The 26,402-nt window shown below is 39.0% G+C and overlaps 2 protein-coding genes across 4 annotated transcripts in view; both read right to left on the reverse strand.

The window, feature by feature from the left end:
* Positions 1–1,260: 1,260 nt before the first annotated feature.
* LOC107551426 (MORC family CW-type zinc finger protein 2A) lies at positions 1,261–22,774 on the reverse strand. 3 transcript variants are annotated; one of them, XM_016233023.1, is made up of 27 exons: positions 22,568–22,774; positions 21,316–21,488; positions 19,517–19,570; positions 19,359–19,393; positions 19,172–19,240; positions 18,967–19,057; positions 18,761–18,869; positions 18,515–18,674; positions 18,314–18,425; positions 13,230–13,355; positions 12,938–13,017; positions 12,290–12,372; positions 10,150–10,235; positions 9,910–10,050; positions 9,664–9,818; positions 9,388–9,516; positions 7,564–7,669; positions 7,337–7,469; positions 7,180–7,266; positions 6,253–6,552; positions 5,689–5,961; positions 4,083–4,143; positions 3,859–4,018; positions 3,577–3,753; positions 3,402–3,495; positions 3,077–3,265; positions 1,261–1,896 (listed from the first exon to the last, which is right to left on the reverse strand). In XM_016233023.1, exons 2-27 carry the CDS (start codon positions 21,381–21,383, stop codon positions 1,828–1,830), a joined length of 3,147 nt encoding a protein of 1,048 aa, XP_016088509.1. In that variant the 5' UTR covers positions 21,384–21,488; positions 22,568–22,774; the 3' UTR covers positions 1,261–1,827. The 3 variants fall into 3 exon arrangements, with proteins under 3 accessions (XP_016088509.1, XP_016088508.1, XP_016088510.1); XM_016233022.1 differs by having other exon boundaries at positions 22,557–22,774; XM_016233024.1 differs by having other exon boundaries at positions 1,262–1,896; positions 3,859–3,997; positions 22,557–22,773.
* Positions 22,775–24,879: 2,105 nt separating this feature from the next.
* The window catches only part of LOC107551393 (transmembrane protein 248-like), a 3,476-nt gene continuing 1,953 nt past the window's right edge, over positions 24,880–26,402 (reverse strand). The window contains exons 4-6 of the mRNA XM_016232977.1: positions 25,694–25,707; positions 25,181–25,315; positions 24,880–24,983 (exon numbers count right to left, since the gene is read on the reverse strand). Of these exons, the coding sequence (XP_016088463.1) occupies positions 24,963–24,983; positions 25,181–25,315; positions 25,694–25,707 (170 nt within the window). The 3' untranslated portion in view covers positions 24,880–24,962. The remainder of the gene's footprint in view (positions 24,984–25,180; positions 25,316–25,693; positions 25,708–26,402) is intronic.

Raw genomic sequence — 26,402 nt, forward strand, 5'->3', positions numbered from 1 at the left:
GAGAATAAAAGTTGCACCTTCTTTCTTTGCATGAACATTTGGGTGGCATTATGCAAATCTTCCCACATAGTGAGGTAGATATGTGGGGGTGTATTACAAAATATAACATTTACAACTTAAAGTCAAGTGTGTATATTTAACATAGGCTATTTGTTTTTTTTCATTTCGGCAAATTGTTGAATGCATTCATCAACTGAATAAAAAAATAAAAAAAACTGAAATTTACAAGTCAAGACCACAAACTGGAAGTTTTTTTTCCAGACAAACAGAATCATAAGACCACATGTACATCCTAAACTTTATTGGACTGTTTTAATAAAACTTTTTAAAAAATATTCTCAGATATAAAGATGACTAAATACTGTAAATGAAGAGGTTAACAGCATCAGATCAGTGTTTATTCAACAAAAAAAAATAAAAAATAAGGTAATTCATCCAAAATGTCACAAGATCCTTTCTAATCTTTTTCCTTCTAATTATGCTGTAGGTAACCTCTTCCGTAATGTTTCATTGTTACTCATATTATTATAACATTTATAGGTTATTTCGTGAAGGAAATTGCTACTTCATAAATTCGCGCCATTCCTGTAAAATGTTCCTGTGCACGTTTCTCAAGTCAAGCCGCGATTTTGCATATTTTAAAAAATATGTTTATAGCAATTTAATATAAGGTATGACACGCAGCCCATCTCACTAAATAAAATGTTCGGGAAACTACATCCCCTACAAAACAAAACAAAAAACATTAGCACGGGATCTATTATTTAATCAATTAATTTTTCATCAATTCAGAACGAAATTAGCAGAATAATTGACCTCTGTGAATGTTTACAAATTTAAGGTCACCTTTCCTCCATACCTTTATAAAGATATGGTATATATCAATTAGATGTCATTACATTCCATTTCAACATTCCAGTTGAATATATTTACACTGTACTAGCAGCTATGCAAAATATAACATTTACAACTTAAAATCAAGTGTGTATATTTAACATAGGCTATTTGTTTTTTTTTCATTTCGGCAAATTGTTGAATGCATTCATCAACTGAATTAAAAAAAAAAAAAAACTGAAATTTACAAGTCAAGACCACAAACTGGAAGTTTTTTTTCCAGACAAACAGAATCATAAGACCACATGTACATCCTAAACTTTATTGGACTGTTTTAATAAAACTTTTTAAAAAATATTCTCAGATATAAAGATGACTAAATACTGTAAATGAAGAGGTTAACAGCATCAGATCAGTGTTTATTCAACAACAAAAATAAAAAATAAGGAAACTGGAGGATTAAAAATAAAACTGAAACACAAACTGAATATCACATCCAAGTACATGGAAAATGAAACAGGAAGGAACTCAAACTTGAGACAATTCTGATAACATAGCAGCAAGTTCAAGCCCATTTTCAAACTCAAAATGTCAAACTGGTTTGAAAGGAATCTGTGAGAAGGACTCTTCCATGAAATCGGGTTGAGAATGAAGCTTTACAACACTGAGATCCTAAAACACCCAGCACAAACTCAAAACCTCCATGTAGAGTAAAACCGAACAAAGTTTTCAAACTGCAGGTTTTATGAAACCATTTGTATCTCTCATTACCTGCGGCCCACAAGTTAAATCTGCTCTAAGGCTGAGTCGATGGCCTGAGTAGCGTTTTGAACCGAAAATTGAGTTGAAGTTGGCTCTTGCTGCATTGTTACAGTACATGGATGAAGATGTGGCCGACCAGCAATCATCTCCAGTCAGCCGTCAGAGCGCATAGAATGCATGAAACACGTGTAGAGAGTGAAAATGTAGGTAAAACAGAGGAGATGCAGGGTTTCACTCTCCCTTTGTGACCAAATCTTCAATGTAGGCGTCCAGCTCATCGTCACTGCTGATCTCAATGTCCTGTGGAACAAAAAAAACGTGACATTTCCGAACACGGACAAAAACATTGTTTTTCCGTTGATAATTCTAAAGTCATTTAAACTCATAAAATTTCCTTGGCAATGGCCTACAAAATCAAAACAAATAGCAAAAGTGATTTATACAGGAATGTTATGTGTGTGAATTAGGGCTGTCCAAAAAAAATAAAAAATAATCAAATTTTGAATATACGTCAAATTTTAAATAAAAATCCACATTCGAATGCAAAAACGTTTTTAGGTGTGCGTCAGGCAAGGAAATGCGACGACGATGTAAGTGTCATTGCATTTGAATGCTTTTGTTAGCCTATCCAGTTGAAGCCACTAGATGCGGCACTGCTACGTTGTTCATTCAATATATAGCGGAAAAAGAGAACAATAAATGCGGGGAAGATGTTGTTTACGTCAAAACTGAAACCAAGCCGTTCACACAGAACGCATATTTATCACATTTTCTAGAGGGATATCTATCACCGTTGCACTTGTGTCTCGCACAAGAGAGCCGCATGTTTAGAAAGCTATGTCAAATTAATGTAAGTTCAACTTTTAAAAACAAGTCTCAAGACTTTATGGCGGTTTTCCCCATCCCACTGCATCTCAAGTTTTTAAATGAAGAAAGTACTCTTTGTGATTGGCTTTCTGTCCTTTGTATTAAACTATACATATAATTGTTTAACGCATGTTTAGAAAGCTATGTCAAATTAATGTAAGTTCAACTTTGAAAAAATATGTCTTTATGGCGGTTTTCCCCATTCCACTGTATCTCATGTTTTTAAATGAAGAAAGTACTCTGTGTGATTGGTTTTCGGTCCTTTGAATTAAACTATACATACATGCATGATGCTGTTTTTTTCTAATTGTTTAAGTAACTTTATTAATTTTATATGGTTTATAAACATTATGCACTTTTTTCAAAGATAGTCGTGTTATTTTATTATGCTTTGAAGAAATGTGCATAATATTTAGCTTGATGCGCCTTCTTGTGGCCTCAGTAGAGAAGCCAAAAGCTTTTTTCCCCCTAACTGAAATTATGCCTTTTAAATTCGAGTATAATTCGAATATTGATAATATTTAAGTAAAAAAATTTGAATTTAGTTTTTCAGCCATTTTGACAGCCCTAGTGTGAATGCAGTAAAGTGAGTGAGTGTGTGTGTGTTTCAGACCTCCTGGACTTTCTGCAGAAGAGCGACGATGTTGGTTCTGAGTTTGCGGAGTTTCTCCTCAGATTCCCGAAGTTTGGTTTCTGCCCCGCTGCTCTTCTCCTCCACGGCTCGTGCCCGCGACTCCGCCCGAGTTTGGTAGGAATTACACAGACTCTGCAGTCCGGCCTCATACTGCTGGAAATACTCTTTCTGCAATTCACCATTAATAATTAATGCAGTTCAATTAATGTGGAAGCAGTTCAATTAATGTGGAAGCACTCAAACAATTTAGAATTGATATATCTTTGAAGGCTTCCGTGTCGCAGCAACGATGGTCTGTACTTACGATGGGAAAGGCCACGAGGTCCTCTGCACTCATAGTGTTCACAGAATCTTTAGGGATTCGGAAATCCGGAGGGAAAAAATACCGTAGCAACGTCCTGTGCCAAACAAACCATGAACGACGGGTTGAAATGCACACAAAATGCACATACTATTAACACAAGAAACCACAAACGCACCTCATCATGGTCACAAGGCCTTCTGTGGTCTCTCTGCTCGGCCCGCTCTGAGTCGTGTCAGGCTCAGCAGCGGTGGGCGGAGTAACAGACCGTGCCGGACCCTGATTGGTGTCTGGACTTCGGGACTCTGGAGAGGCGGGACGCATAAGACGGACGTCATCGCTGCCCTTAAACACCCTGAAAACAATCAAACACAAATTAAACATTTGCTGTATACAAAACATTTTGAGGTTGCAATGAAATAGAACAGATCTGTTTATTTGTATGTGTTTGTGCATGTACCAGCGGTCTCTTGGAGTGTTCATGGGAACATAGTCGAACTTGACCTTCCAGCGTATGTTCTCCTTTCCCGTCTCTACTGCGGTTACACGACCCGTGAACCAATCACCATTCACCTTCGCCTCCACCTGAATTCCTTTATCTACGACACCGTTTATTAGATCTATAAATCATACCACACAGTTGGATACATCCTTTTATAAAGCACAACAATATGCATGTTTTACCTTTCTGTGCATTTTTTATCGCATCTTTCTTCAGATCTTCATTAGTGCTATTTGTGATAACCTGACAAGAGAAATTAAAATCAATTAAAACTGCATTAAAGGAATAGTTCACCAAAAAATTTAATTAGCTGAATATGTACTTAAACTCAAGTCATCCAAGATTAGGGCTGGACAATATGGCCAAAATTTACTGGGTAAAAACTGCCAAGAATGCTCACAACAGATGTCTGTACCTACAAACTTCTGAAAAATGAATTTGCCAAGTCTATGAAACCTCCTCCTATAAAACTATATAATACTTTAGGAATAAAAACAGAAGAAATAAATTAATGTTCACCTTTCATTTGTATTTAGCCTATATTCACCATCAAATAAACAGGAGACTCTCAGACTCACCTTGTTAATATTAGTATCTTTAACTTTAACATAGGCTGATTATTCTTATAAACTTAAATAAAAGTGAAACAAAAACATGTTGCTGGAGAGACTTATTGAAAATGCAAATTGATTCTCTGCCAGCAGGAGGCGCTTCTGGAGCGGTAGTAACAGCGGTTTCCCCGGTAACGGCTGAACACAAAGCAGTGCTGCGCTCACGAACGCTACTTTATCTGATAAAATGAAAACGCCATCGAAACTTTTCCCGAAGACAAATTCCTTCAGAGATACATGCATATAAAACACCCGCGTTTTGATTTTGAAACGTGCAGTGCTCGTTTATTCAATGAAGTCAACCTCCACAAATAGGAAACATCGGAAATATCAGAAATGTGTTTAAAAATCATATCACCATTATTGAAAAAATTATATCACAATATATATTGATATTGAATTATTGTCCAGCCCTATCCAAGATATAGATGTTTTATTCTTAATGTGAACAGATTTGGAGAAATGTAGCATTCCATCACTTGCTCAGCAATGGATCCTCTGCAGTGAATGGGTGCCGTCAGAATGAGAGTCCAAACAGCTGATAAAAACCATCACAATGACATCTTGTGAAGCAAAAAGCTGTTATTTGCAAGAAACAGCCATCATTAAAGTGTTTTAACTTTAAATCGTTGCTTTTTGCCAAAAATACGTGTACATATTCAATAATAACACTTCCTCCAGTAAAAAAGTCCCCATCCCTGTTGTCGTCTCACATTAAATGCACAAACATATTTAATAAGAACCATTTTAGACTGTTTTTGCTTCTAACCTGTGCAAATGTTTCTCTGATACAGACGAAGTGACTTTTTCACTTGAGAAAGCAATATTATAGATTATGGACTCGTATTTTAGTTAAAAACTCTTAATGATGGATTTGTTTCTAACAAACACAAAGCTTTTTGTTTCACAAGATGTTAACTCATGGAGTGGTGTGGATTACTTGTGGATTATTGTGATGTTTTTATCAGCTGTTTGGACTCTCATTCTGACGGCACCCATTCACTGCAGAGCATCCATTGGTGAGCAACTGATGTAATGCTACATTTCTCCAAATCGGTTCTGATGGATGGCCTGGGGGCAAGTACATATTCAGCACTTTTTCATTTTTGGGTGAACTATTCCTTTAAGTGTGTATTAACCACAGTTTCACTCTGGTAACTTTGTGTGTGTGTGTTACCTCAGCGTTGGTCTGTTTAACAGCTGCTGGTGTTTTTTTTTCCACGACAGCTTTCCCTCGAGCCTGAACAGACGCCGCCATCTTTGATTTTTTGGGTTGAGGTTCATCCTCTTCTGATGCACTGTCTTCTTCGTCATCCTCCTCCTCTTCTTCTTCTTCCTCTTCTTCACTTTCTTCTTCCTCTGCATCCTCCTCTTCCTGGACTCTACCTTTCTTTAGGTTTTCTTTCTTGCTGGTTGGAGTTTGTTTGCCAGCAGTCTTGGTGGAAGATGGCTAACAAAAAAAAAACATGTATCAGTTTGTGATATTTTTTTGTGCACTGAAACATGAATGTTTAAAGCAGGGGTGCCCAATCCTGTTCCTGGAGATCTACCTTCCTGCAAAGTTCAGCTCCAACCCTGACCAGACACAACTGAACCAACTAACTAGGATCTGAAGGCGCACTTGATAATTACAGACTGGTGTGTTTGATCAGGGCTGGAACAGAACTCTGCAGGTAGGTAGATCTCCAGGACCAGGATTGGGCACCCCTGGTTTAAAGTTTGAGTATATAAGACTACTTACTGTAGTGGCGTGGCTCTGCGTGACGCTTCTGCGAGCCGGTGACTTTGTGGGCGGCGGTGGTGGTGGGGGCGGGGCTACAGGTTTGGCGGCAGCTTTTGTTGCCTTCGTTGCAGGAGCTGGTGATGACTTTGCTTTGGACGGAGGGGGAGGAGCTGGTGGGGTCCGGGTAGGTCGTGAAGGAGGCGTTGCTTTAGGGGGAGGAGTTTTTGCTATCTGTGGTTGACTGACAACTTTTCTGACCACTGCGGGGAGAGGTGGGGATCGTGGGCGGGGCGCTGCTCGCTGAGATGAGCGGGTCGGCTATTAGGAAGGATAAATGGGTCAAATTTTTTTTTAAATTTATTTTAATATAATAAATTAAATAAAACAATGCATAGCATGAAACCTGTCAAAAAGATGTCTAAGTCACATTTACATTCTTAAAAATGATAAATAAATAAATAGAAATAGAAAATAATAATAACCAAAATCTGAGAAAATATATTTTGCATTAAAAAATTAAACCTTATTTTTAGGACGATTATTTTCATGAATTTTAAGCATATTTCCCCTCTAGTTATCATACTGTAATGTGAACAAAAGATATATAAATTAGGTAAATTAAGTATTTAAACACCATGAAAAAAAATAAAAATAAAAACCTAAAACAGGATTATAAAAAGTTAAAAAGTAAAAGTCCAGATGCATTATAGCATTGAGAATTTGACCAGAAAATGTGCTTATAGAGATAATTTTAAAGATTAAACAAAGTCTTAAATGTATGGAATGACATGAGTGCGAGTAAATTACAGAATTTTGATTCAACTATCCCTTTAATAATTCAGATTTAAAAAAATATATTTTGTCTCTCTTGATTGTGTGGTAAAATGTAACCTAAATATATTTTTGTGAGATTTATCCACAAACATCTGGACACAGATACTGTACCTGAGGCGTGCGCTCTTCTGCAGGTTTTGTACTGACATCTAGAGGGAGCCGTTTTAAATCTGCTGCTGATTTTACTGTTGTGGTTTTCTGTATGAGGAGAAATAAAGCATTAATTTACACAAAAAGGCTCAGACGTGAGCTGAGATCATGGACAGACCTGCATGGCCTCCAGTTTTTCTTGCTGCTGACGGATTTTCTCTGATATATCTTTCTGTTTGTCCTCTGATGACTTGATATCCTTTCTCAAAATGCCAATGGGCAAATTCTGCTTCTGCTCAGAAGCATCACACCTAACAGAACAGAACAACAACAAAAAGAAGAATGAGGAAGAAACCAAAAAAAGTTTTGAACAGTTAGAATGCTTCTGCTATCTAATTTCCCAACCTGTCCTGGGTTCCGTCCGGGTTCATGAGACACACCCAGCTGTCTGGGTACCGTTTGTCCACAGCATCCATCTGGAACGGCAGCGTCCGCCACTTCAAACACTTATCTACAGGAAGAAAGATTAAAAACATTATGAAATTACAGTATATTTATCTTCTGAATAAATGTGAGTGGTGTTTGCCTGCTGCAACGATACAAGGGTGGGCTGCCTGTTCTGTGAGTGTTTCTATGCTGTTGCTAGGGTGTTCTAGTTGTTAGGGTGTTTCTATGCAGTTGCTAGGGTGTTCTGGTTGTTTCTTAGGGCGTTTCTATGCTGTTGCTAGGGTGTTCTGGTTGTTAGGGTGTTTCTATGCAGCTGCTAGGGTGTTCTGGTTGTTTGTTAGGGCGTTTCTATGTGGTTGCTGGGGTGTTCTGGTTGTTAAGGTGTTTCTATGCAGTTACTAGGGTGTTCTGGTTGTTTCTTAGGGTGTTTCGTGGTTGCTGGGGTGTTCTGGTTGTTTCTTAAGGGGTTTCTATGCAGTTGCTAGGGTGTTCTGGTTGTTTCTTAGGGCGTTTCTATGCTGTTGCTAGGGTGTTCTGGTTGTTAGGGTGTTTCTATGCAGCTGCTAGGGTGTTCTGGTTGTTTGTTAGGGCGTTTCTATGTGGTTGCTGGGGTGTTCTGGTTGTTAAGGTGTTTCTATGCAGTTACTAGGGTGTTCTGGTTGTTTCTTAGGGTGTTTCGTGGTTGCTGGGGGGTTCTGGTTGTTTGTTAGGGCATTGGGTGTTCTGGTTGTTTCTTAAGGGGTTTCTATGCAGTTGCTAGGGTGTTCTGGTTGTTTCTTAGGGCATTTCTATGCGGTTACTGGGGTGTTCTGGTTGTTTGTTAGGGCATTGGGTGTTCTGGTTGTTTCTTAGGGCACTGAGTGTTCTGGTTATTTCTAAGGGGGTTTCTATGCAGTTGCTGGGGTGTTCTAGATGTTTGTTAGGGCATTGGGTGTTCTGGTTGTTTCTTAGGGCACTGAGTGTTCTGGTTATTTCTTAGGGGGTTTCTATGCAGTTGCTGGGGTGTTCTGGTTGTTTCTTAGGGCATTTCTTTGCAGTTGCTGGGGTGTTCTGGTTGTTTGTTAGGGCATTGGGTGTTCTGGTTGTTTCTTAGGGTATTGGGGGTTCTGGTTATTTCTTAGGGCGTTTATATGCAGTTGCTAGGGTGTTCTAGTTGTTTCTTAGGGCACTGAGTGTTCTGGTTATTTCTTAGGGGGTTTCTATGCAGTTGCTGGGGTGTTCTGGTTGTTTGTTAGGGCATTGGGTGTTCTGGTTGTTTCTTAGGGTATTGGGGGTTCTGGTTATTTCTTAGGGCGTTTATATGCAGTTGCTAGGGTGTTCTAGTTGTTTCTTAGGGCACTGAGTGTTCTGGTTATCTTTTAGGGTGTTGCTATGCTGTTGCTAAGTTGTTCTGTTTTTTTTCATAGGGCATTACTATGTGTTTGCTAGTGTGTTTTTAGGCGGTTTCTTGCTGACCCTAGTCAAAAGATCCCATCTACATGACTTTAGTCACTAATTCAATGCAAGTCTACAAAATTTTCCAATCTTTAGCATCTGCCAGGTAGGAATCGGATCACTTTGCATATAATAATTAGCAAAAATACACCAGCCCATAACAACTGCCAATATTTGAAGCAACATTCATGTCTGTAGCACAAAAGTTCATTACTTTAGATTAGGAGTTAGGATCAAATCAGTAATCTTGATTATGACCAAAATATACTTTTGCCATATTTATGCAAATAAATATTTGCCATGTTAAAGGAACTTTTGGAAGGGCTGACTGGAAGTTTATGTTCATACCACACTGGATGGTGACCGGGATCTCCATGGCTCTCCGTCTGCGAAACCGGAGTTCATTTGAGGGGACGGAGTTCCAGTTAGCCGACAAATAACCAAATTCATCCCAGAATTTCACTATGCCCTTCTGAGCTGTTGAGGGAAACATTTCATTCCATGTTCAATTTATTTCAAAAAATATTTTTAGCTATTAAACTAACAAATTAATCATTCATAATTTAACGGATATTTCATAAACGTCAGCACATATTACACAAAAAGAAAGACACACAGACTGACCTATACCGATGTCCTTCCAGTACTGGGCGAGATATTCTCCCATGGCTCTCAGTAAGTGTCTGTATTCTTTAGCATCTGCAAAGTCCTGCTTGTTGTGTGTTGGTTCGAGCACTAGATAGGGAACATCCACTACTCCTACAACACCCCCACAGGCCCTGATACACCCACAGACAGTAGTTATCCATACTGTTAATGCTATTGTTACACATCAGCTTACATAATGAAGTGTGTGCGTTTTTCACTCACATTCCTCCCTCCAGCTGTGGTCCTGTCTTCTCGTACATCTTAATGAGACGGCTGCAGTTATAGATGAACATTCCGTCCTGGTCTCGTCTCTCGATGTTCACACCGAATATAAAGTTCAGCTCTTTGGGCTCTTTCAAAGCTCTGAAATGGGAAGAAAAACAGACAAAATATCTCAAGGTACTCTTTAAGAGGTCATAGTGTGTTTGTAGGTGCGCATTACATGTTTTAGGCGTGTATTACTTTTGTTTGGATGCATGGATGGCTTGTTTTCTAGTAGCTTCGGCACGTAACGCCACAGCCGAATCTTGTGCCTTTCTCAGAGCGGCCTGAAATCAGTGACAGAAAATAAAACACATATATTAAAAACCTGCAGATCCAACAAACACGGCGTGTTTGCAGCAGCTTTGAGCAATATAGCCAATCACAGACATATCTGTTGATTTCATGAACGCAATCCACTCACCCCACCCAAAATGCCGGTGTTCTGTTAAGTTATGCTGAGTTCTCTCAAATAAGAGATTAACTGTGCAGTGTAAAGCTTCTTTGATTCTTTTTAATTAACTTAGTGAGATCACGATGATCTACAGTAAGATGAGTGACAGCTTTCCAGTGATTATAAGGGGTGCACACATTGCGCACTATAATCCATTCAGAATTGACATACATTCACTCACGGATTCACTCACTGATAACCATTTATCCAATATTGCCACTTGCCATTGTTACGTACTACATCAGTTAACTAAGTGAAGGTGAAGCAGGTGCTTGCTCAGCGAAATGCGTCTGTATGCACACTGCACGTGTCGACACGCGCCTGCATGTATAGCATTATTTATTCTTTTACCATGCAGCAAACTTACAAATATTTGTGGAAAAAAAAAACGTACCAAAAAACAAAAACATTTTAAACCGTTTAACTGATAGTATTAATCGGTTAAAATTCTTACTATCGGTTAAATTGCCCCTATTATGCCATTTCCAATATTTTTAATTTCCTGCCTTTCATGCAGTGTGTAATGTAGCTGTATGTGAATGTAAACGATCTGCAAAGCTGTAAAGCTGAAAGTGCACGATAAATAAAGTTATTGTCTCCCAAAATAAAGAATCGACTCTGACCAGCTGAAACGAGTCGTTAGTAATTCGAATCCCACTTCCGTGACGGCTACATGTTACGGGGTAACACATTTGCATAATGCGCACCTATGTTCTACGTTGGCCGGCCGCGAACAATTTGACCCGCCCACAAACACATCATTCTACTGACGACTGCTTCTCTAATCTCGGCGAGTTCAACGCGGGATTCACAAAACGCTTGCTGTTGAAAGATGGATCAGTATCCTGTTTATTTGGATCAGCTGCTGCACTGAATCACAACCTGGAAGTATGATAAATAATAGATGTTTAAATTTTCTATATAGTGTTCAAAATACATAACTATTGAAATAGGCCTATCGTTTCCGACACGTGCTGTACGCCGTAGACCAATCACAACAGACTAGGCCATCTGACCAATCAGAGCAGAGCAGGCTCACGGAAAGGAGGGGTTTAGAGAGACTGAATCTTTGAACTGCTTCGAATGAATCGTTTGAGAATCATTGGAAAATGAGCAGATATTAAATGCATATTTTGAGAAAACGAAAGCGTTTTTTGAGCTTGCATGCATAGAATCCTATTGTAGGAGACTCCCAAAACAATATTAGGAACCGTAAAAAATGGCATAATTGGGGCACTTTAATGGTTAAACGGTCAATATGAGCATCCCTACGCTCACCCCTAATGTATGGAATGAAAGATCTAGATTCTACTACATGTTAGTTTGCTTATTTTGCTAAAGTGCATGCTCTATTTACAATCGTGGCCAGAATTGTTGGTGCCCATGGTAAATATGATCAAAGAAGGCTATGAGAATAAACCTGCATTATTTATCCTTTTGATCTTTTATTTTAAAAAAATCTAACCTGTCATTGAACTAAAACAATTGAAAATGGGGGAAAATCTCATTATGAAATAAATGTTTTCCTCAAATACACCTTGGACACAATTATTGGTACCCCTAGAAATTATAAGTAAAATCTCTGAACTTTATTCCCAATCATATTTACAATTTTAGGCATACCAGGGTGATTATGAACATGAAATTATCCAGCCATGGCTTCCTGTTTCACAGGAATATCAATACGAGGGAAAACAAAGGCCAAATTCCCTTAATCATCCATCACAAAAAAACAAAGAATATGCTTTTGGGAAACAATTTGATGGCCCAAGTCAGTCCTTATTCATTGGACATTCTTGTAATCATTTGCTTTTGTTTCACAGAAAAGTTGATATCCTTGATCTTTGACGGAGATGTGTGTGTGTTGAGGTGGTTGTGAGGTCTTACTCTGGCTTCTTTGGATAAATCATCACCAAGCTTTAACTCCAGGGCACGAGCTTTACTCTCGGCCTCTCGTGCCTTCTCCTCAGCTAGAGAGGAAGTCAAACATGCACAAGAGAAAAAAAGAAAGAAAGAAGAGACATAAGTGATTTGATTTTACAGCACAAAGTCTAATTCACTAAGAATCCAGTCAAAAACATTTACTTTTCTTCCTTTGTTCCAATCTTTATCAAGGGAAGAGCAAAAAGATGCATTTATAAATATGCCAATTGTGCGTGAAAGCGAGCCGCTATATCAGGGATCCTCAAATCTGGCCCATGAAATCCACTTTCCTGCAGAGTTTAGCTCTAACCCTAATCAAACACACCTGAGCATGCTAATCAATGTGTTCAGGATCATTAGACAATCACAGGTAGGTGAGTTTGATCAGGGTTGGAGCTAAACTCTGCAGTGCATTGGCCCTCCAGGGCAAGATTTGAGGAACCCGGCGCTATATCCTGTCAAAACTTGTGGTTCAGTATTTGAAGAGGTTAAAAGCAGAAATGGTCAGTTAGAGGAAATGCCATTAGAAGCCACAAAGCCTGAAGTCAACTTCCCTTAACGCCCAATTCTAGTCAACTTTGAGATGTTCATGTGTACTGAGGTTAAGCTCACCAAGTTTCGAGAGGTGATCTGCCTTCTTGACCTCCTGCTCCGCACGGGTTTTAAAGCGCGTTGATGTGTATTTGTACATCCTAGAAGTTAAAAGAAAATAATGCGTAACATATATTGAGTCCGGAATTTTTACCACCGCCTCTGAGGGAGTTTTCACACTTGATTTAGTTCACAAGAACTGCTAGTAAAAAACTTATAAACTAGCATTTTTTCACAACTTTAAGAGGTAATTTTTGTGTTAAAAAGCCCCCTGAGACTGTGTATGTGTGAAACTGGTATTTTTCGTGATTACCTAGGGTTATATAAGCAACAGGACAATCTCTTAGTTCTGACTTTGTGACCCTGTATGAAGATCCTCATTCTGGGATCGATGTACAGGACAGCAGCATATGCACGGAATGATCTCCTCTCTGGCTTCCTGTTTGCAACACAAACATACGTGTTAGTATCACATCCAACACTGCATTCACATGATAAAAACACTTGCCACATGCCAGCTCAAGAGAAACATCAGTCGGTATATGATAATTCTTCTCCTGGAAGCCCAACTTCCTATAGAGTTTAACTCCAATCTGATCCACCACTGTTGTCTAGAAGTTTCAAGCAATCCTGAAGACGCTGACTAGCAGATTTAAAGGAATAGTTCACCCCAAAATTTTAATTAGCTAAAAATGTACTCGCCTTCATACCATCCAAGATGTAGATGAGTTTGTTTCTTCACCAGAACAGATTTGGAGAAATGTAGCATTACATCACTTGCTCACCAATGGATGCTCTGCAGTGAATGGGTGCCGTCAGAATGAGAGTCCAAACAGCTGATAAAAACCATCACAATAATCTACACGACTACAGTCTAGCAATTAACATCTTGTGGAAATGAAAAGCTTGTTTTTGAAAGAAACAAATCCACCATTAAGACATTTTTAACTTTAAACGGTTGCTTCTGGCTAATATACAAGTCCATAATATTAGTTTCTCAAATGAAAAAGCCATCTAGTCTGAATCAGATGAGAAATATATACCAAGCACAGTTTACAAGATAAAACGGTCCAAAACTGATCTAAACAAATATGCTAGTGGGCTTTGATGTGAGAGGACGAGGGATGGACTTTTTAAATTATAGACCAAGACTAGTATTTTGGCCAGAATAGGCTACTTAAAGTTAAAACAACTTAATGGATTTGTTTCTTACAAATATGCAGCTTTTGGCTTCACAAGACATTAACTGATGGACTGGAGTGGTGTGGATTATTGTGATGTTTTTATCAGCTGTTTGGACTCTCATTCTGACGGCATCCATTCACTGCAGAGCATCCATTAGTTGAACAAGTGATGTAATGCTACATTTCTCCAAATCTGATGAAGAAACAAACTCATCTACATCTTGGATGGCCTGAGAATGCAGCAAATTTTCATTTGGTGTGAATTACTGCTTTAAGTGTGTTTATTTACGGTTGGTGCGGAGATCTACAGAAAGATAAAGAACTGGGCCCGTATTTATCATGCTTCTTAAAGTGCCATTTTGGTCTTAAGTGCTGAGAATTCATGAAATTTACTCTTACTTTCAAACTTAAGTAAAAAAGCAAGTTATAAAATTTCTTAAAGCTAAGAATCACTCTTAATCTCCCAGTTATTTAAGACAGCTCGAGAGGTCTCTCAAGTGGTTAGGAGTTGGGGCTTGTGATGGCGCTGAGGAGACAGAGACGTATGCAAATCTTTCAGGAGAGGAAGAATGTTCTTGAAAAGTTTGACGACGAGCACTTAATCAAACGGTTACATTTCCTCAGTAATTCAAACCGAAAACGAGCAAAGAACATTTACAGTGCATCCTGGAAAGTATTCACAGCGCTTCACTTGTTCCACATTTTGTTATGTTACAGCCTTATTCCAAAATGGATTAAATTCATTATTTTCCTCAAAATTCTACAAACAATACCCCATAATGACAACGTGGAAGAAGTTTGTTTGAAATCTTTGCAAATTTATTTAGGAAAAAAAAAAAAAAAAAATCACATGTACATGCCATGCTCAAAATTGAGCTTAGGTGCATCCTGTTTCCACTTATCATCCTTGAAACGTTTCTACAACTTGATTGGAGTCCACCTGTGGTAAATTCAGTTGATTGGACATGATTTGGAAAGGCACACACCTGTCTATATAAGGTCCCACAGTAGCACAAACCAAGCCATGAAGTTCAAGGAATTGTCTGTAGACCTCCGAAACAGGATTGTATCGAGGCACAGATCTGGGGAAGAGTACAGAAAAATTTCTACAGCATTGAAGGGTCACAGAAGCATGTAGTCTCTGTTACCCTTAATGGAAGAAGTTTGAAACAACCAGGACTCTTCCTAGAGCTGGCCTCCTGGCCAAACTGAGCAACTGATGGAGAAGGGCCTTGTCTAGACTGGTGACCAAGAAGCTGATGGTCACTCTAGTTGAGCTCCATGATCATATATGCAAATGGGAGAAACCTACAGAAGGACAAACATCACTGCAACACTCCCACCGATCTGGACTTTATGGCGGTGTGGCCAAACTCAATCCTGTCCCCAGTGAAAAAGTCACATGAAAACACACTTGGAATTTGCAAAAAAAATAAAAAAGCTCCTAAATGACCCTCAGACTGTGAGAAACCATATTCTCTGGTCTGATGAACCTCAATTCCAAGCATCATGTTTGAAGGAAACCAGGCACTGCTCATCACCTGCAGATTACCATCCCAATAGTAAAGTGTGCTGTGGGCTGTTTTTCAGCAGTAGATGAAAATCTCAATGCACCAAAATATTGAGATAGCCTTAATGAAAACTAGAGGTCGACCGATTAATCGGACGCTTTTGGGCAGTTTTAAAATTAATCGGCATCGGCCGATTGTGCTGCAAATTAGGCTGATTTATAGGCAGGCGCATCTGCGGGCAGCTAAGTGTTGCTGTGGAACACCGGAGAATCTCTCTCTGGCTGTGTGACGAGAGACGGAGCAACTCACACTCTACAGCCACTTCTTGTTCACACAAAGCTTCAGCTAATGATGGCAGGGCAAAGCAGACCGTTTCGAAAGCATAATTACGTTTTACCCTATTAGAATAGATGCCGGAAAGTTATCATATTCATAAGTGCAACAATCATTTGCATGTGAAAGTAGAAATACATGCAATTCAGACTAAACTTCTGGGCTGATTATAACGTGCACGTTAACTTTCCTCGTGAAATGTGTGTGTAGGTCCGACAATAGCATCCACGATGTCATCGCTCGTGGCCAGTGCATTCTAAGCAGTTATGAGCAGCAGGCTGTGTAATATGTGTGAACTCTTTTATTTTTGTTATCACTTGGCCATTTGATTATAGCAGTGTCCAGTGTTTCCCATACATTGAGTTATTTGTGGCTCGTCACCGCCACAAATAGATTTCCCAAAAGGCTTATACTTCGTTGAATAAACTGAGCACTGCACGTTTCAAAACTAAAATGCAGCACTGGTGTTTTTATATGAATGTCTCTTTGAAAAGAACCGACCGTCTTCAGAAAAGCTTCGGTGTAATTTTCATTTCGCCTTTCCTGTAATGCCTGATAAAGTAGCGTTTGTGAGCACAGTGCTTATTAGATTACAGCCGTTACCGGGGAAACCACTACATCTCCCGCTCCAACAGCGCCTCCTGCTGGCGGAGAATGAATTTGCATTTGCAAGTCTGTGGGAAACGCTGGTGTCTGTCAGCAAACATAAACAAAAAGCATGCTTCAGAACTGTTTTGAGACGGTGCTTAAGTTTTGAGCCATGTATTATTACTCTGAATTAGGCTACTACTACTATTACTATCTTGTACCTTGCAATAATCATTTACTCAAACTCACTTTTATGAGATGGAGGGGGAAAAAAAAGAAAAAAGAAAATTGGCCAAACATATCGGCCCAAAAAAATCGGCATCATATTTCAGCCACCCTGATTTCTAAATATCGACATCGGCCAGTGAAAAACCCATATCGGTCGACCTCTAATGAAAACCCAGTCCAGAGCATTCAGAACCTCAGACTGGGCTGAAGGTTCACCTTCCAACAGGACAACGACGCTAAGTACACAGCAAGGGTGGCTTATAGACAACTCTGTGAATGTCCCTGACTGGCCCAGCCTGAGCCTGGGATTGAACCCAGTCAAATATTTCTGGAGAAACCTGAAATTGTGCATTGGCCCCCATCCAACCTGACAGAGCTTGAGAGGTGAAGAGGTGAGGAGAAGAATGGCAGATAACTGCCAAATGATGATGATCAAAGCTTGTTGCATCATACCCCAAAAACAAAGTCAACAAAGCTTCAACAAATTATTGAGCAAAGGCTGAGAATACTAATGTACATGTGATTTTTTTTTATTTTTATAACTTTGCAAAGATTTCAAACAAACTTCATGTTGTCATCATGGGGTATTGTTTATAGAATTTTGAGGAAAATAATGAATTTAATCCATTTTGGAATAAGACTGTAACATAACAAAATGTGGAAAAAGTGAAGCACTGTGAATATTTTCCGGATGCACTGTACATTACTAAAGAACATCATTACCGACTTCAGTCTAGCGCGAGTATTAAGCTCTTTAAAAAAACACCTGTTATAATAAGTGAAGCTATTTACACTGTATAATGAATAAATCTCTTACCACTTATTTGCACTGCACACGTCTGCGGTGCGTTACGGTCCGACACGGCCTCCGGAGCTGATTGTGGCCACTCTAGTCAATGCTTGTGTTTATACTAGCTGTGCTGTGGCACGTTTTTCTGAAGCGTCCCATTAGCGGCTCTCTGCACTACATCACTGAAGATAGGCGCCTAGTCTATTTTTGACGGATTATAATAATAATATTAATCGTCTTGCAATCGTCAGCAACAGGCGATATCTCTGACTATCGACTATCGGCACAACCCTAAAGCTTAAAGGCAGGTCAGTTAACAGCACACTGGTTTAAATTTGTAATTAAGACATGGTGGAAAACATGTTTATCTTTCCAACGTGTATATCATAATGTATTCTCTTGAAAATTCTTTAGTGTCAAATGTGTGTTGAATGTAAACTCCTCTTAGAAATTTTACCATTCAATGTGAATTTATCCGAGAATATTCTTAAATAAGGAAATCTATTCAGTGATGGGTCCATGCCTACTGTATGTCGTCATCCAAAATCCCATTTGTGGCACAGCAAAGTGTCATGAATCAACTCTAAGACTGACACTTAAGATTTAGTCCTACACTTCGCTTAAATTACAACTGAGATGCTTGATAAATAACTTTTAAGCAAAGCATTTTTTTTACACTTAAGTCAATACTTAGCAGTGTTCTTGAGAGTAATTCTTAGAGGCTTGATAAATACAGGCCCAGATCATTTGCGGGTTAACTCACACTCCCTCTACAGGCGTCCCAGCCATCTGGATGTCCTGGTGGTCCGTCTCCACATCCAACTCCGGCTCTCGGTTATCCATCAACTTCAAGTTATAAACTACAACCAGCGTACCTACAAACACACAGTACTCAGATATAACATCCTCATTCAAGACACAATCTAATGGATTTCATTTTTGACAGACTGCTTTAAAAACCAACCACTGGGTCCTTCGATCTTCTTGAACTGGCAGAATAGCTGCTCTTCATTCTTAAAAGGTGAATACTTAAATATGAGTTCAGTCTCAGTAGCGTACTTCTCTGTGTCTTGAGTCAGAGGTTGCTGGGTCTTCGCATCCCAACTGGGTAATGGGACAATCACCTTCGAGAACAGGCCAAAAACTCTCAGAAGTCTGCTTTTCGTTCAGAACGAGTGGTTGTATATGATGCCTGAAATCAACGTCTTACCTCGTCCAGACCCTCTTCTTCATGAAACGTTCGCGACAAAAACAAACACGTTAATTTGTCATCTTTTTTGGTGAAAAGAATGAAGTCCTTCCCAATACGCATGGAACCCCTAAAAAAGACCAGGATGTTTATGTATAAAAAAACCCAACTAAATATCAAGTTACGTGCATCTTATTGGTTTGTGAGAAAAGTGTCATAATACTTACGACTTTAATCCGTTTCCATACTGGCCAATGTGAGTGGACTCTGGGAATCGTTTGCTTGATTTGCCGAACTGGATGACATGTGTGGCTTCGCCTATTCAAAACATTTCTACTGTCATCACTGTGTCATGTATGAGATGTTGTTGAGTGGAAATGCATGCATTTTGTGGTATGAATGGTTCAGTTTTCTTTTCTTTGCTTTACTCACTGGGGTCCATTCCAGTGCCATCGTCAAGAAAACACAGAATAAACCCGCCTCTCAGATCTGGTCTCTTCTCTGATTGGCCATAACAAATGAATATTAACATATATTAGGGGTCAATTTATTTAGTTACAATACATATTTTTGCTAGTGTTGAAATGTATGACTGCAACATAAAACTATTGTATCCAACCTGTGTAGATGTCTATCCGTGTGGCATTTGCGTCTCTGTAGACGAGAAATGGAGTGAATGTTCACTTTAATGGTGCAAATCATTTAATTGATTCCTCAGTATGATTTAGTGTGTCAGTAATACTTAATAATTACTGACGGAAAAAACAGTGGTAGTACCTTGAGTTGTCCACAAGTTCGGCCAACGCTCCAAAAAGAAACTCGTGGGTTGTCCTGTCGGCAACAAAAATAATTAGTCAACAACAACAACAAAAAAAAAGTGATCGTTTTCATCGCCCTGTGTTACATAAGCGCAGAACAAGAGGCAACCTTCCAGTCTCTCTCGTGAAACCAACACGGAAGTGGCTTAAACTGTAATTCATCAACTGGCAGCTAGAGGCTGGCAGCAAAAGGGAGTCAATCCCATAGACTCCCCATGTTAAAATGCCCAACTTTACAGCAGAAAAAAACATGTTTACAGCCTGGTTCAAAAAATGATTTTGGTCTATATAGCTAATTTTGCCCTTCATGACAACTGTGAGGGGGGTGATCCGTTTAAATTATATTAAGCCTTAAAGTTCTGCATAATTAAGGGCGTGGCCACTTGAGTGACAGGTGGATTGCCGCTGCCGTCACCACCGTCGAGCTAGGTGGGCGTGGTTTCAGCAACCTGCTCCCGCCTCTTTGCCCATTTTCGATTATCCGGGAGTGACGCGCTGCCAAGATGGCGACGGCCCGCTCCGCCCACTTTGAGCTTCAAAAATGCTCTTTAGAAACCTACGGGTGGCGTCACGGACACTACGTCCATGTTTTTTTTTACAGTCTATGGTGCAGAAGTATGCGACAAAGTTGAGTTGTTACACAAGAACAATTCAGCATTATTAAAACATTGTCACGAATGTACAACCAAAACAACATCCACATTCAAAACTGCTCTTTGGTGTTCGATTCACATACACATTTACACCGTCTGCCCTCCCACTGATAGTAAGCGCATCAAAAATTGAGCTCTGCATCGCCAAATGTCAATCGTGCCACAGCATTTCATCAAAAAGGAATGACTTCTTGTCATGTTATCGCTGCAAACTGCTCTGTAGAAAGTAGAAGCAGGATCTCACAGACTGTTCACCGACCATCAATGGATGTTGACAAAAATGGCCGCTTTTGAGAATCACAAGTTCCACTCTGATTGGCTGACTGCTATGCAAGTTTTAGCAGTCAGGGTGTACCAAGTTCATCAATCAAAAAAAGATCAATCTTTAAAATTTGTAACAGTCAACACTAGTCTATGTGGTAAATGCTTGGCATTTATATAAGATGTAATTGTCAGATGACAAATGAACATTTTTACACTAACTTATGCTCAAAAACACATAATATTCTGCGATCCCACAGCCGCATAATCTAAAGACTTAAAATCAAGCACACAGTCTCAAAAATACCAAAGGAATCTTTCCCAGAGTTCTCATGGTAGCCTGTTTCAGGACGTTTCTCTTTCAGGAATGGTTGTACTGAGCTCCATTATGAAAAAACCATGACATAGTTTTATTTATAAAACGGATAGTTCCGGTCCTTGATTCTGATTGGTTGAGCTGCGTTCGAAGCTGTTGTAAATTACTCTACAAACACACCTTTGTTTACTTTGTGTGTTGCTTGGCAATCACTTTGTTGCAAGCACAACTGTTTCTGAGGAACTACATCGTTTGGCGGAAGAATACAGTTTTTATTAATATCATTACACTTTATTTGCTGTTTTATTTTGTGAAACCTAACTACGTATACGGAATAACCGTTTTATAAAAGCAATAAACCCCGTGAAGCCGTGGTTTACAGTGAATTTATAACAGCTAAGGGGCGTGGTTTGGCACGGCACTCCACTTCGTGCCAAACAACGCCCCTTAGCCGTTATAAATTCACTGTAAACCACGGCTTCACAAGGCTTACTGCTTTATTAATTACACACTAAAATGAGTACTTACGAGTTTGTGTGCAGATATTCAAAGGTGAGCTGAGCTCGGTTTAGTGAGCTGTAATTTGTGTAGGCCATCGTCTCAAAATAAAACGAAATTAAAACAACGAGAAAACCAGCTGATTGTATTCACGTCTCTACATTCTTCTCATACGATGAGAATCAAGTGTGATTGTTCAACACCTAGAAAACAAGAAACAAACATGTCAGTACAATCCATCCATAGATCCATTGCAAAACTGTAGTATACCACCTGTTGACCAACTCCTTGGAAAATGTCATATTAACATACGGCTTACTGTGATTTATACTTTTTATAAATATTAAGTGACAACAGTAGGTTATACGCAACCGTACAAACAGTAGTTTGCTACGTTACGGCTATGATGATCACATGTGGCGCCAAGTGACATTTTTGGGAAAAATTTGTATTCTTAATTCAATTTTGAGTAAAAAATTCTCTTTACTTGAGGCTGTCAAATTAATAAGTCAAAATAGAGATAGTAATAAAAATCGTAATTACTTCCAATGCATTCAAGTGCAATGCATTGTGGAGATCCATACAGTGTGTTATGTTGTATACTGCATTTTGGCAAATGTATTTGAATACTGTGCCTAGTGTACATACTACATAATCACAGAAACTGTAAAGTAGCATGTTATATCAAGAATAGCCTCAAATTGAAACAGTATTCGAAACCTTATGAAACTACAACACTTGCCATTCTGTGTGCTTTTCTATCTCTGGTCATATCAAACATTTAGGCACTGTAAATTGTGTGGCTTTTTATTATATTTTCTTATTTGTAGGCATGCATGATGCATTCGTTGGAACATTTCCAGACTCCTGCCTTTTAAAATGATAATGCATGTTGTCTTTTTCTGGGCTAAATAATGAATTATACAGGTGAGCTCATAAATGGGCTGTGTCTCATGAGGGACATTTTACTGTCCGTCCTTGAAGTGACTAAATTCACACAGAAACACACGCCAGGCCAGCCCAGCCCATGCTGCAAGGCCCTTGAGAGCCATGCAACAGCAGAGACTGGTGATCTGCTAACACTTTCATTCACTAAACGCTCAAATTAGCATCTAGGCTGTCGAATGTAACTCCTGACTCATGCAATAAAGCATGCACAGGAGCACTGGACAAATAACTGCGGCCCTGCCCATAAACAACCGTCCACATTTACAAAACCAGCAGCCTTTGTACAGTAACACAAGCAATAATGTGATTTCAATAATGCAAACCATTCCGCGACCTCCGTTTGAATTTATCCAAAGGTTTCTGCCTGTTGCATGAGGGAAAACTACCAAACAGAACGTGTTTATTCCTTTTTCGTTCATATGAAGTAGATGCAAGGCCTCGAATCGCTCCAGCAGATTTTTCCCTCGAACAAACACGCACAAGCAACGAGACAGCATGCCCCGCCCTCCTCGCCGCGCTCAGCCAATCACGTTGCCCGCTGCGTCATTACACGCGTCTGATTAGTTGAAGTCGCCGTCGTTTAACGTAAAGCAGGAAGTAAGTTTGCTGGTCCATGAAGGAATGTGGCGTGGAGGCAATCGTGCTAAAGCACAAAACGACTAGCTAATCTATAAGCTGACCTGCCGCTATTGGTTTTTAAAATCATATAAAAGGTAATAATGATACGACAACATTTATGTAATATAAAACCACGAGGTCGCGTTTTGTCATTTAAGTTGATTTACTAGTACCTATAGTTTTGTGGTTTAAGTTTAAAACAGCGTTTTAGCAAAACGTTTTTGGTAAAAGTGAATGCTGAGGATGAAAGCTGTATGTAATGGACGAAGGGGACAAAATGTCTGCCGTCTCTTCTGAACATAAAAGCGGTTGGATCTCTTCAAACAGATACCATTCACTGATTTCGAAGTGTTGTAATGTTTTTATACTACAACTGAAATTGGTGAGAAATCACATCTGTTTGTGTCAATAGACTCTGAAAGGCGCAAAGGAAAAAAATGTGTTGGTAGCGGCCCGCACTTTTTAGCCAATAAGAAAACACGGGCTGCTTTTTTTACATGTTCGGATTGGCTGATGTTTCTCTGGGGGCGGGGTTTGAAGACTGTGTTGTAGATTGAATGGGGGGGGTATTCAGTAATATCAATATGATATTTCTATTAAAATTAAGTTTCGAAGAATTAAATGGGTAACGATAACATTTAAAGGTGTAATTTTAAACATTTAATAGGCTTAATCAAAAATTATTAATCTTTTATTAATTTAGAATTGAATGTAAACACACAAGGCCAATGTAATACATTAGATATTTAGGTAAATTGTTTGTGAAATGATTCAAGATGAAGTTTATGCTGTCTTTGCTTTGTTAACGTCAAGATCTATCCACCAATTCCTGACTGATGATTGGCCGTTGTGATAAAAAGTGGTTTTTGTGAATTGTCAAAAGGTAAGTGTGTTTTGTGTGGAGTTTTTGTACGTGAATTAAAAGACCAGAACACTGAACGCACCACCACTGAATAATGTCCAGACACCTTTACTGCACAATGGAATATTTTAATACATTTTGTTTTTAGAAAAAATAAATGTGCAATGAATTAATGTATTTAAATCAAATTCATATTCAAGATATTCATTCGTGTGACGTCAAGATAAGGCTTTCAATCATCTAACTTACTCTTGGAAGGCGCAAAGGAAAAAAATGTGTTGGTAGCGGCCCGCACTTTTTAGCCAATAAGAAAACACGGGCTGCTTTTTTTACATGTTCGGATTGGCTGATGTTTCTCTGGGGGCGGGGTTTGAAGACTGTTGTAGATTGAATGGGGGGGTATTCAGTAATATCAATATTCTATTAAAATTAAGTTTCGAAGAATTAAATGGGTAACGATAACATTTAAAGGTGTAATTTTAAACATTTAATAGGCTTAATCAAAAATTATTAATCTTTTATTAATTTAGAAGTGAATGTAAACACACAAGGCCAATGTAATACATTAGATATTTAGGTAAATTGTTTGTGAAATGATTCAAGATGAAGTTTATGCTGTCTTTGCTTTGTTAACGTCAAGATCTATCCACCAATTCCTGACTGATGATTGGTCGTTGTGATAAAAAGTGGTTTTTGTGAATTGTCAAAAGGTAAGTGTGTTTTGTGTGGAGTTTTTGTACGTGAATTAAAAGACCAGAACACTGAACGCACCACCACTGAATAATGTCCAGACACCTTTACTGCACAATGGAATATTTTAATACATTTTTTTAGAAAAAATAAATGTGCAATGAATTAATGTATTTAAATCAAATTCATATTCAAGATATTCATTCGTGTGACGTCAAGATAAGGCTTTCAATCATCTAACTTACTCTTGGAGTATAGTTATATTATAACCACCAATCTCAGGTTATGTTGCGATTGTTAACACTTACATATCATAGCATAATGCTGCAACCAAACATGAAATAAAGTCACATTTAGATGAGATCTATTCTGAATGAATTGCATGCAGCCTGCATAACTGGTTGCAATTTTTTAGCTCCACAAGACAAACATGTTGGGAATAGACAATTACTGTTGAATACCCAAATGCTCATTTCTTTCAGTAGCAGATGTCTTCATGTGTTCTGATGGTACGAGGTGCCAGTTCACTCTCAAACGTGGACGTTCTGCAGATTTTTCCTCATTGGCTCAGCAGCGATTCCTATGAATTATTTCAATTGTTTAAATGCTTTTAAAACAAACTATAATAAAACTCAAAACATGCTAATTCACACAAACTTGCATGCATTCTCAAGAAAAAATGCAAATCAAATAGAGCACTATATACTAAGTATTAGAGAGCTCTTTAGTAAATCGGAGTACATTGGTATGCTCTACAGTTCAAATCCATAGTACTACCTTTTGAAGGTCATTCCCCTGGAAAGAACGTGGCGAATGTGAAGAAAAAGTTCCACAGAGACTCATGAGGACACAGATAACCATCAGCGCAACACTAACCAGCAACAGGTGATACCTGCACAAGGCTTTTTCATCCTAGTCAAGCAATGCAGAAGTGGAGAGGTTAGCTACATGATGCGATGATGGTGCACAATTGACACTGTTATTGAACTTGATTGATCTAAATAGTGACACTGTAGAGCTGCTTTGCAGGTGAAATTGAATTTGAGTTATTGAATGAATTTCACAACATTAACACTTATTTTCCTGTTTATTAATGTGAAGCTGCTTTGAAACAATCTTTACACTCTTTAAAATACAGGTTCCAGAGGGGTATGCCATAGAAGAACCATTTTTTGGTTCTCTGAAGAACCTTTCGGTGAACAGTTTTTCTTAGTGTGAAGAACATTTTAATGGTTTAAAATCCTTTTGAGCAATGAAAAGGTTCTACACTACTAAATAAAGGCTCTTTACTGGCATCTGTGGTTCTATGAAGAACCTTTTAACACCCATGGGACCTTTCTGTTCCACAAAAGTTTTAAAGGGGTCATATGATGCGATTTAAATTTTTCCTTTCTCTTTGGAATGTTACAAGCTCTTGGTGCATAAAGAAGATCTGTAAAGTTGCAAAGACTAAAGTCTCCAATCCAAAGAGATATTCTTTATAAAAGTTAAGAGTCAACCACGCCTACCTAAAACGGCTCGTTCTAACACGCCCCCACATATCTACGTCACTATGTGGGAAGATTTGCATAACGCCGCCCAAATGTTCACGCAAAGAAAGAAGGCGTAACTTTTATTCTCGCTGTAGTATTGTTGTTGCCGCCGCCATGTCGTGAAGACGCTGTGTGCTTCGTTGTGAAAGCGAAACTACTTTGTTTGGCTTTCCAAAAGAGGTCGATATCTGCTTCGTCGTGCCTGGGGCTGATCCGTGCTGGTCGCTGAGGAAATACATCAACTTTGCGCTGTGGATCGCCGGATCAGCTTTCACTGTGGATGAAGCGGAGTCCAGCCCGGAGTTGTCACATGTGGTTGCCGCAAGCCCTCCGGACGCTCCTTCGTCGAATCCGCCGCCTCCGCTCACTCTAGGCCACCGTGTGTCTCATCAGTCCACAGAATATTTGCCCAAAAGTTTTGAGGATAATCAAGATATTTTTTGGCAAATGAGAGACGAGTCTTTGTG

Source organism: Sinocyclocheilus grahami, unplaced genomic scaffold, assembly GCF_001515645.1.
Source record: "Sinocyclocheilus grahami isolate Dianchi unplaced genomic scaffold, SAMN03320097.WGS_v1.1 scaffold423.1, whole genome shotgun sequence".
NCBI lineage: Eukaryota > Metazoa > Chordata > Actinopteri > Cypriniformes > Cyprinidae > Sinocyclocheilus > Sinocyclocheilus grahami.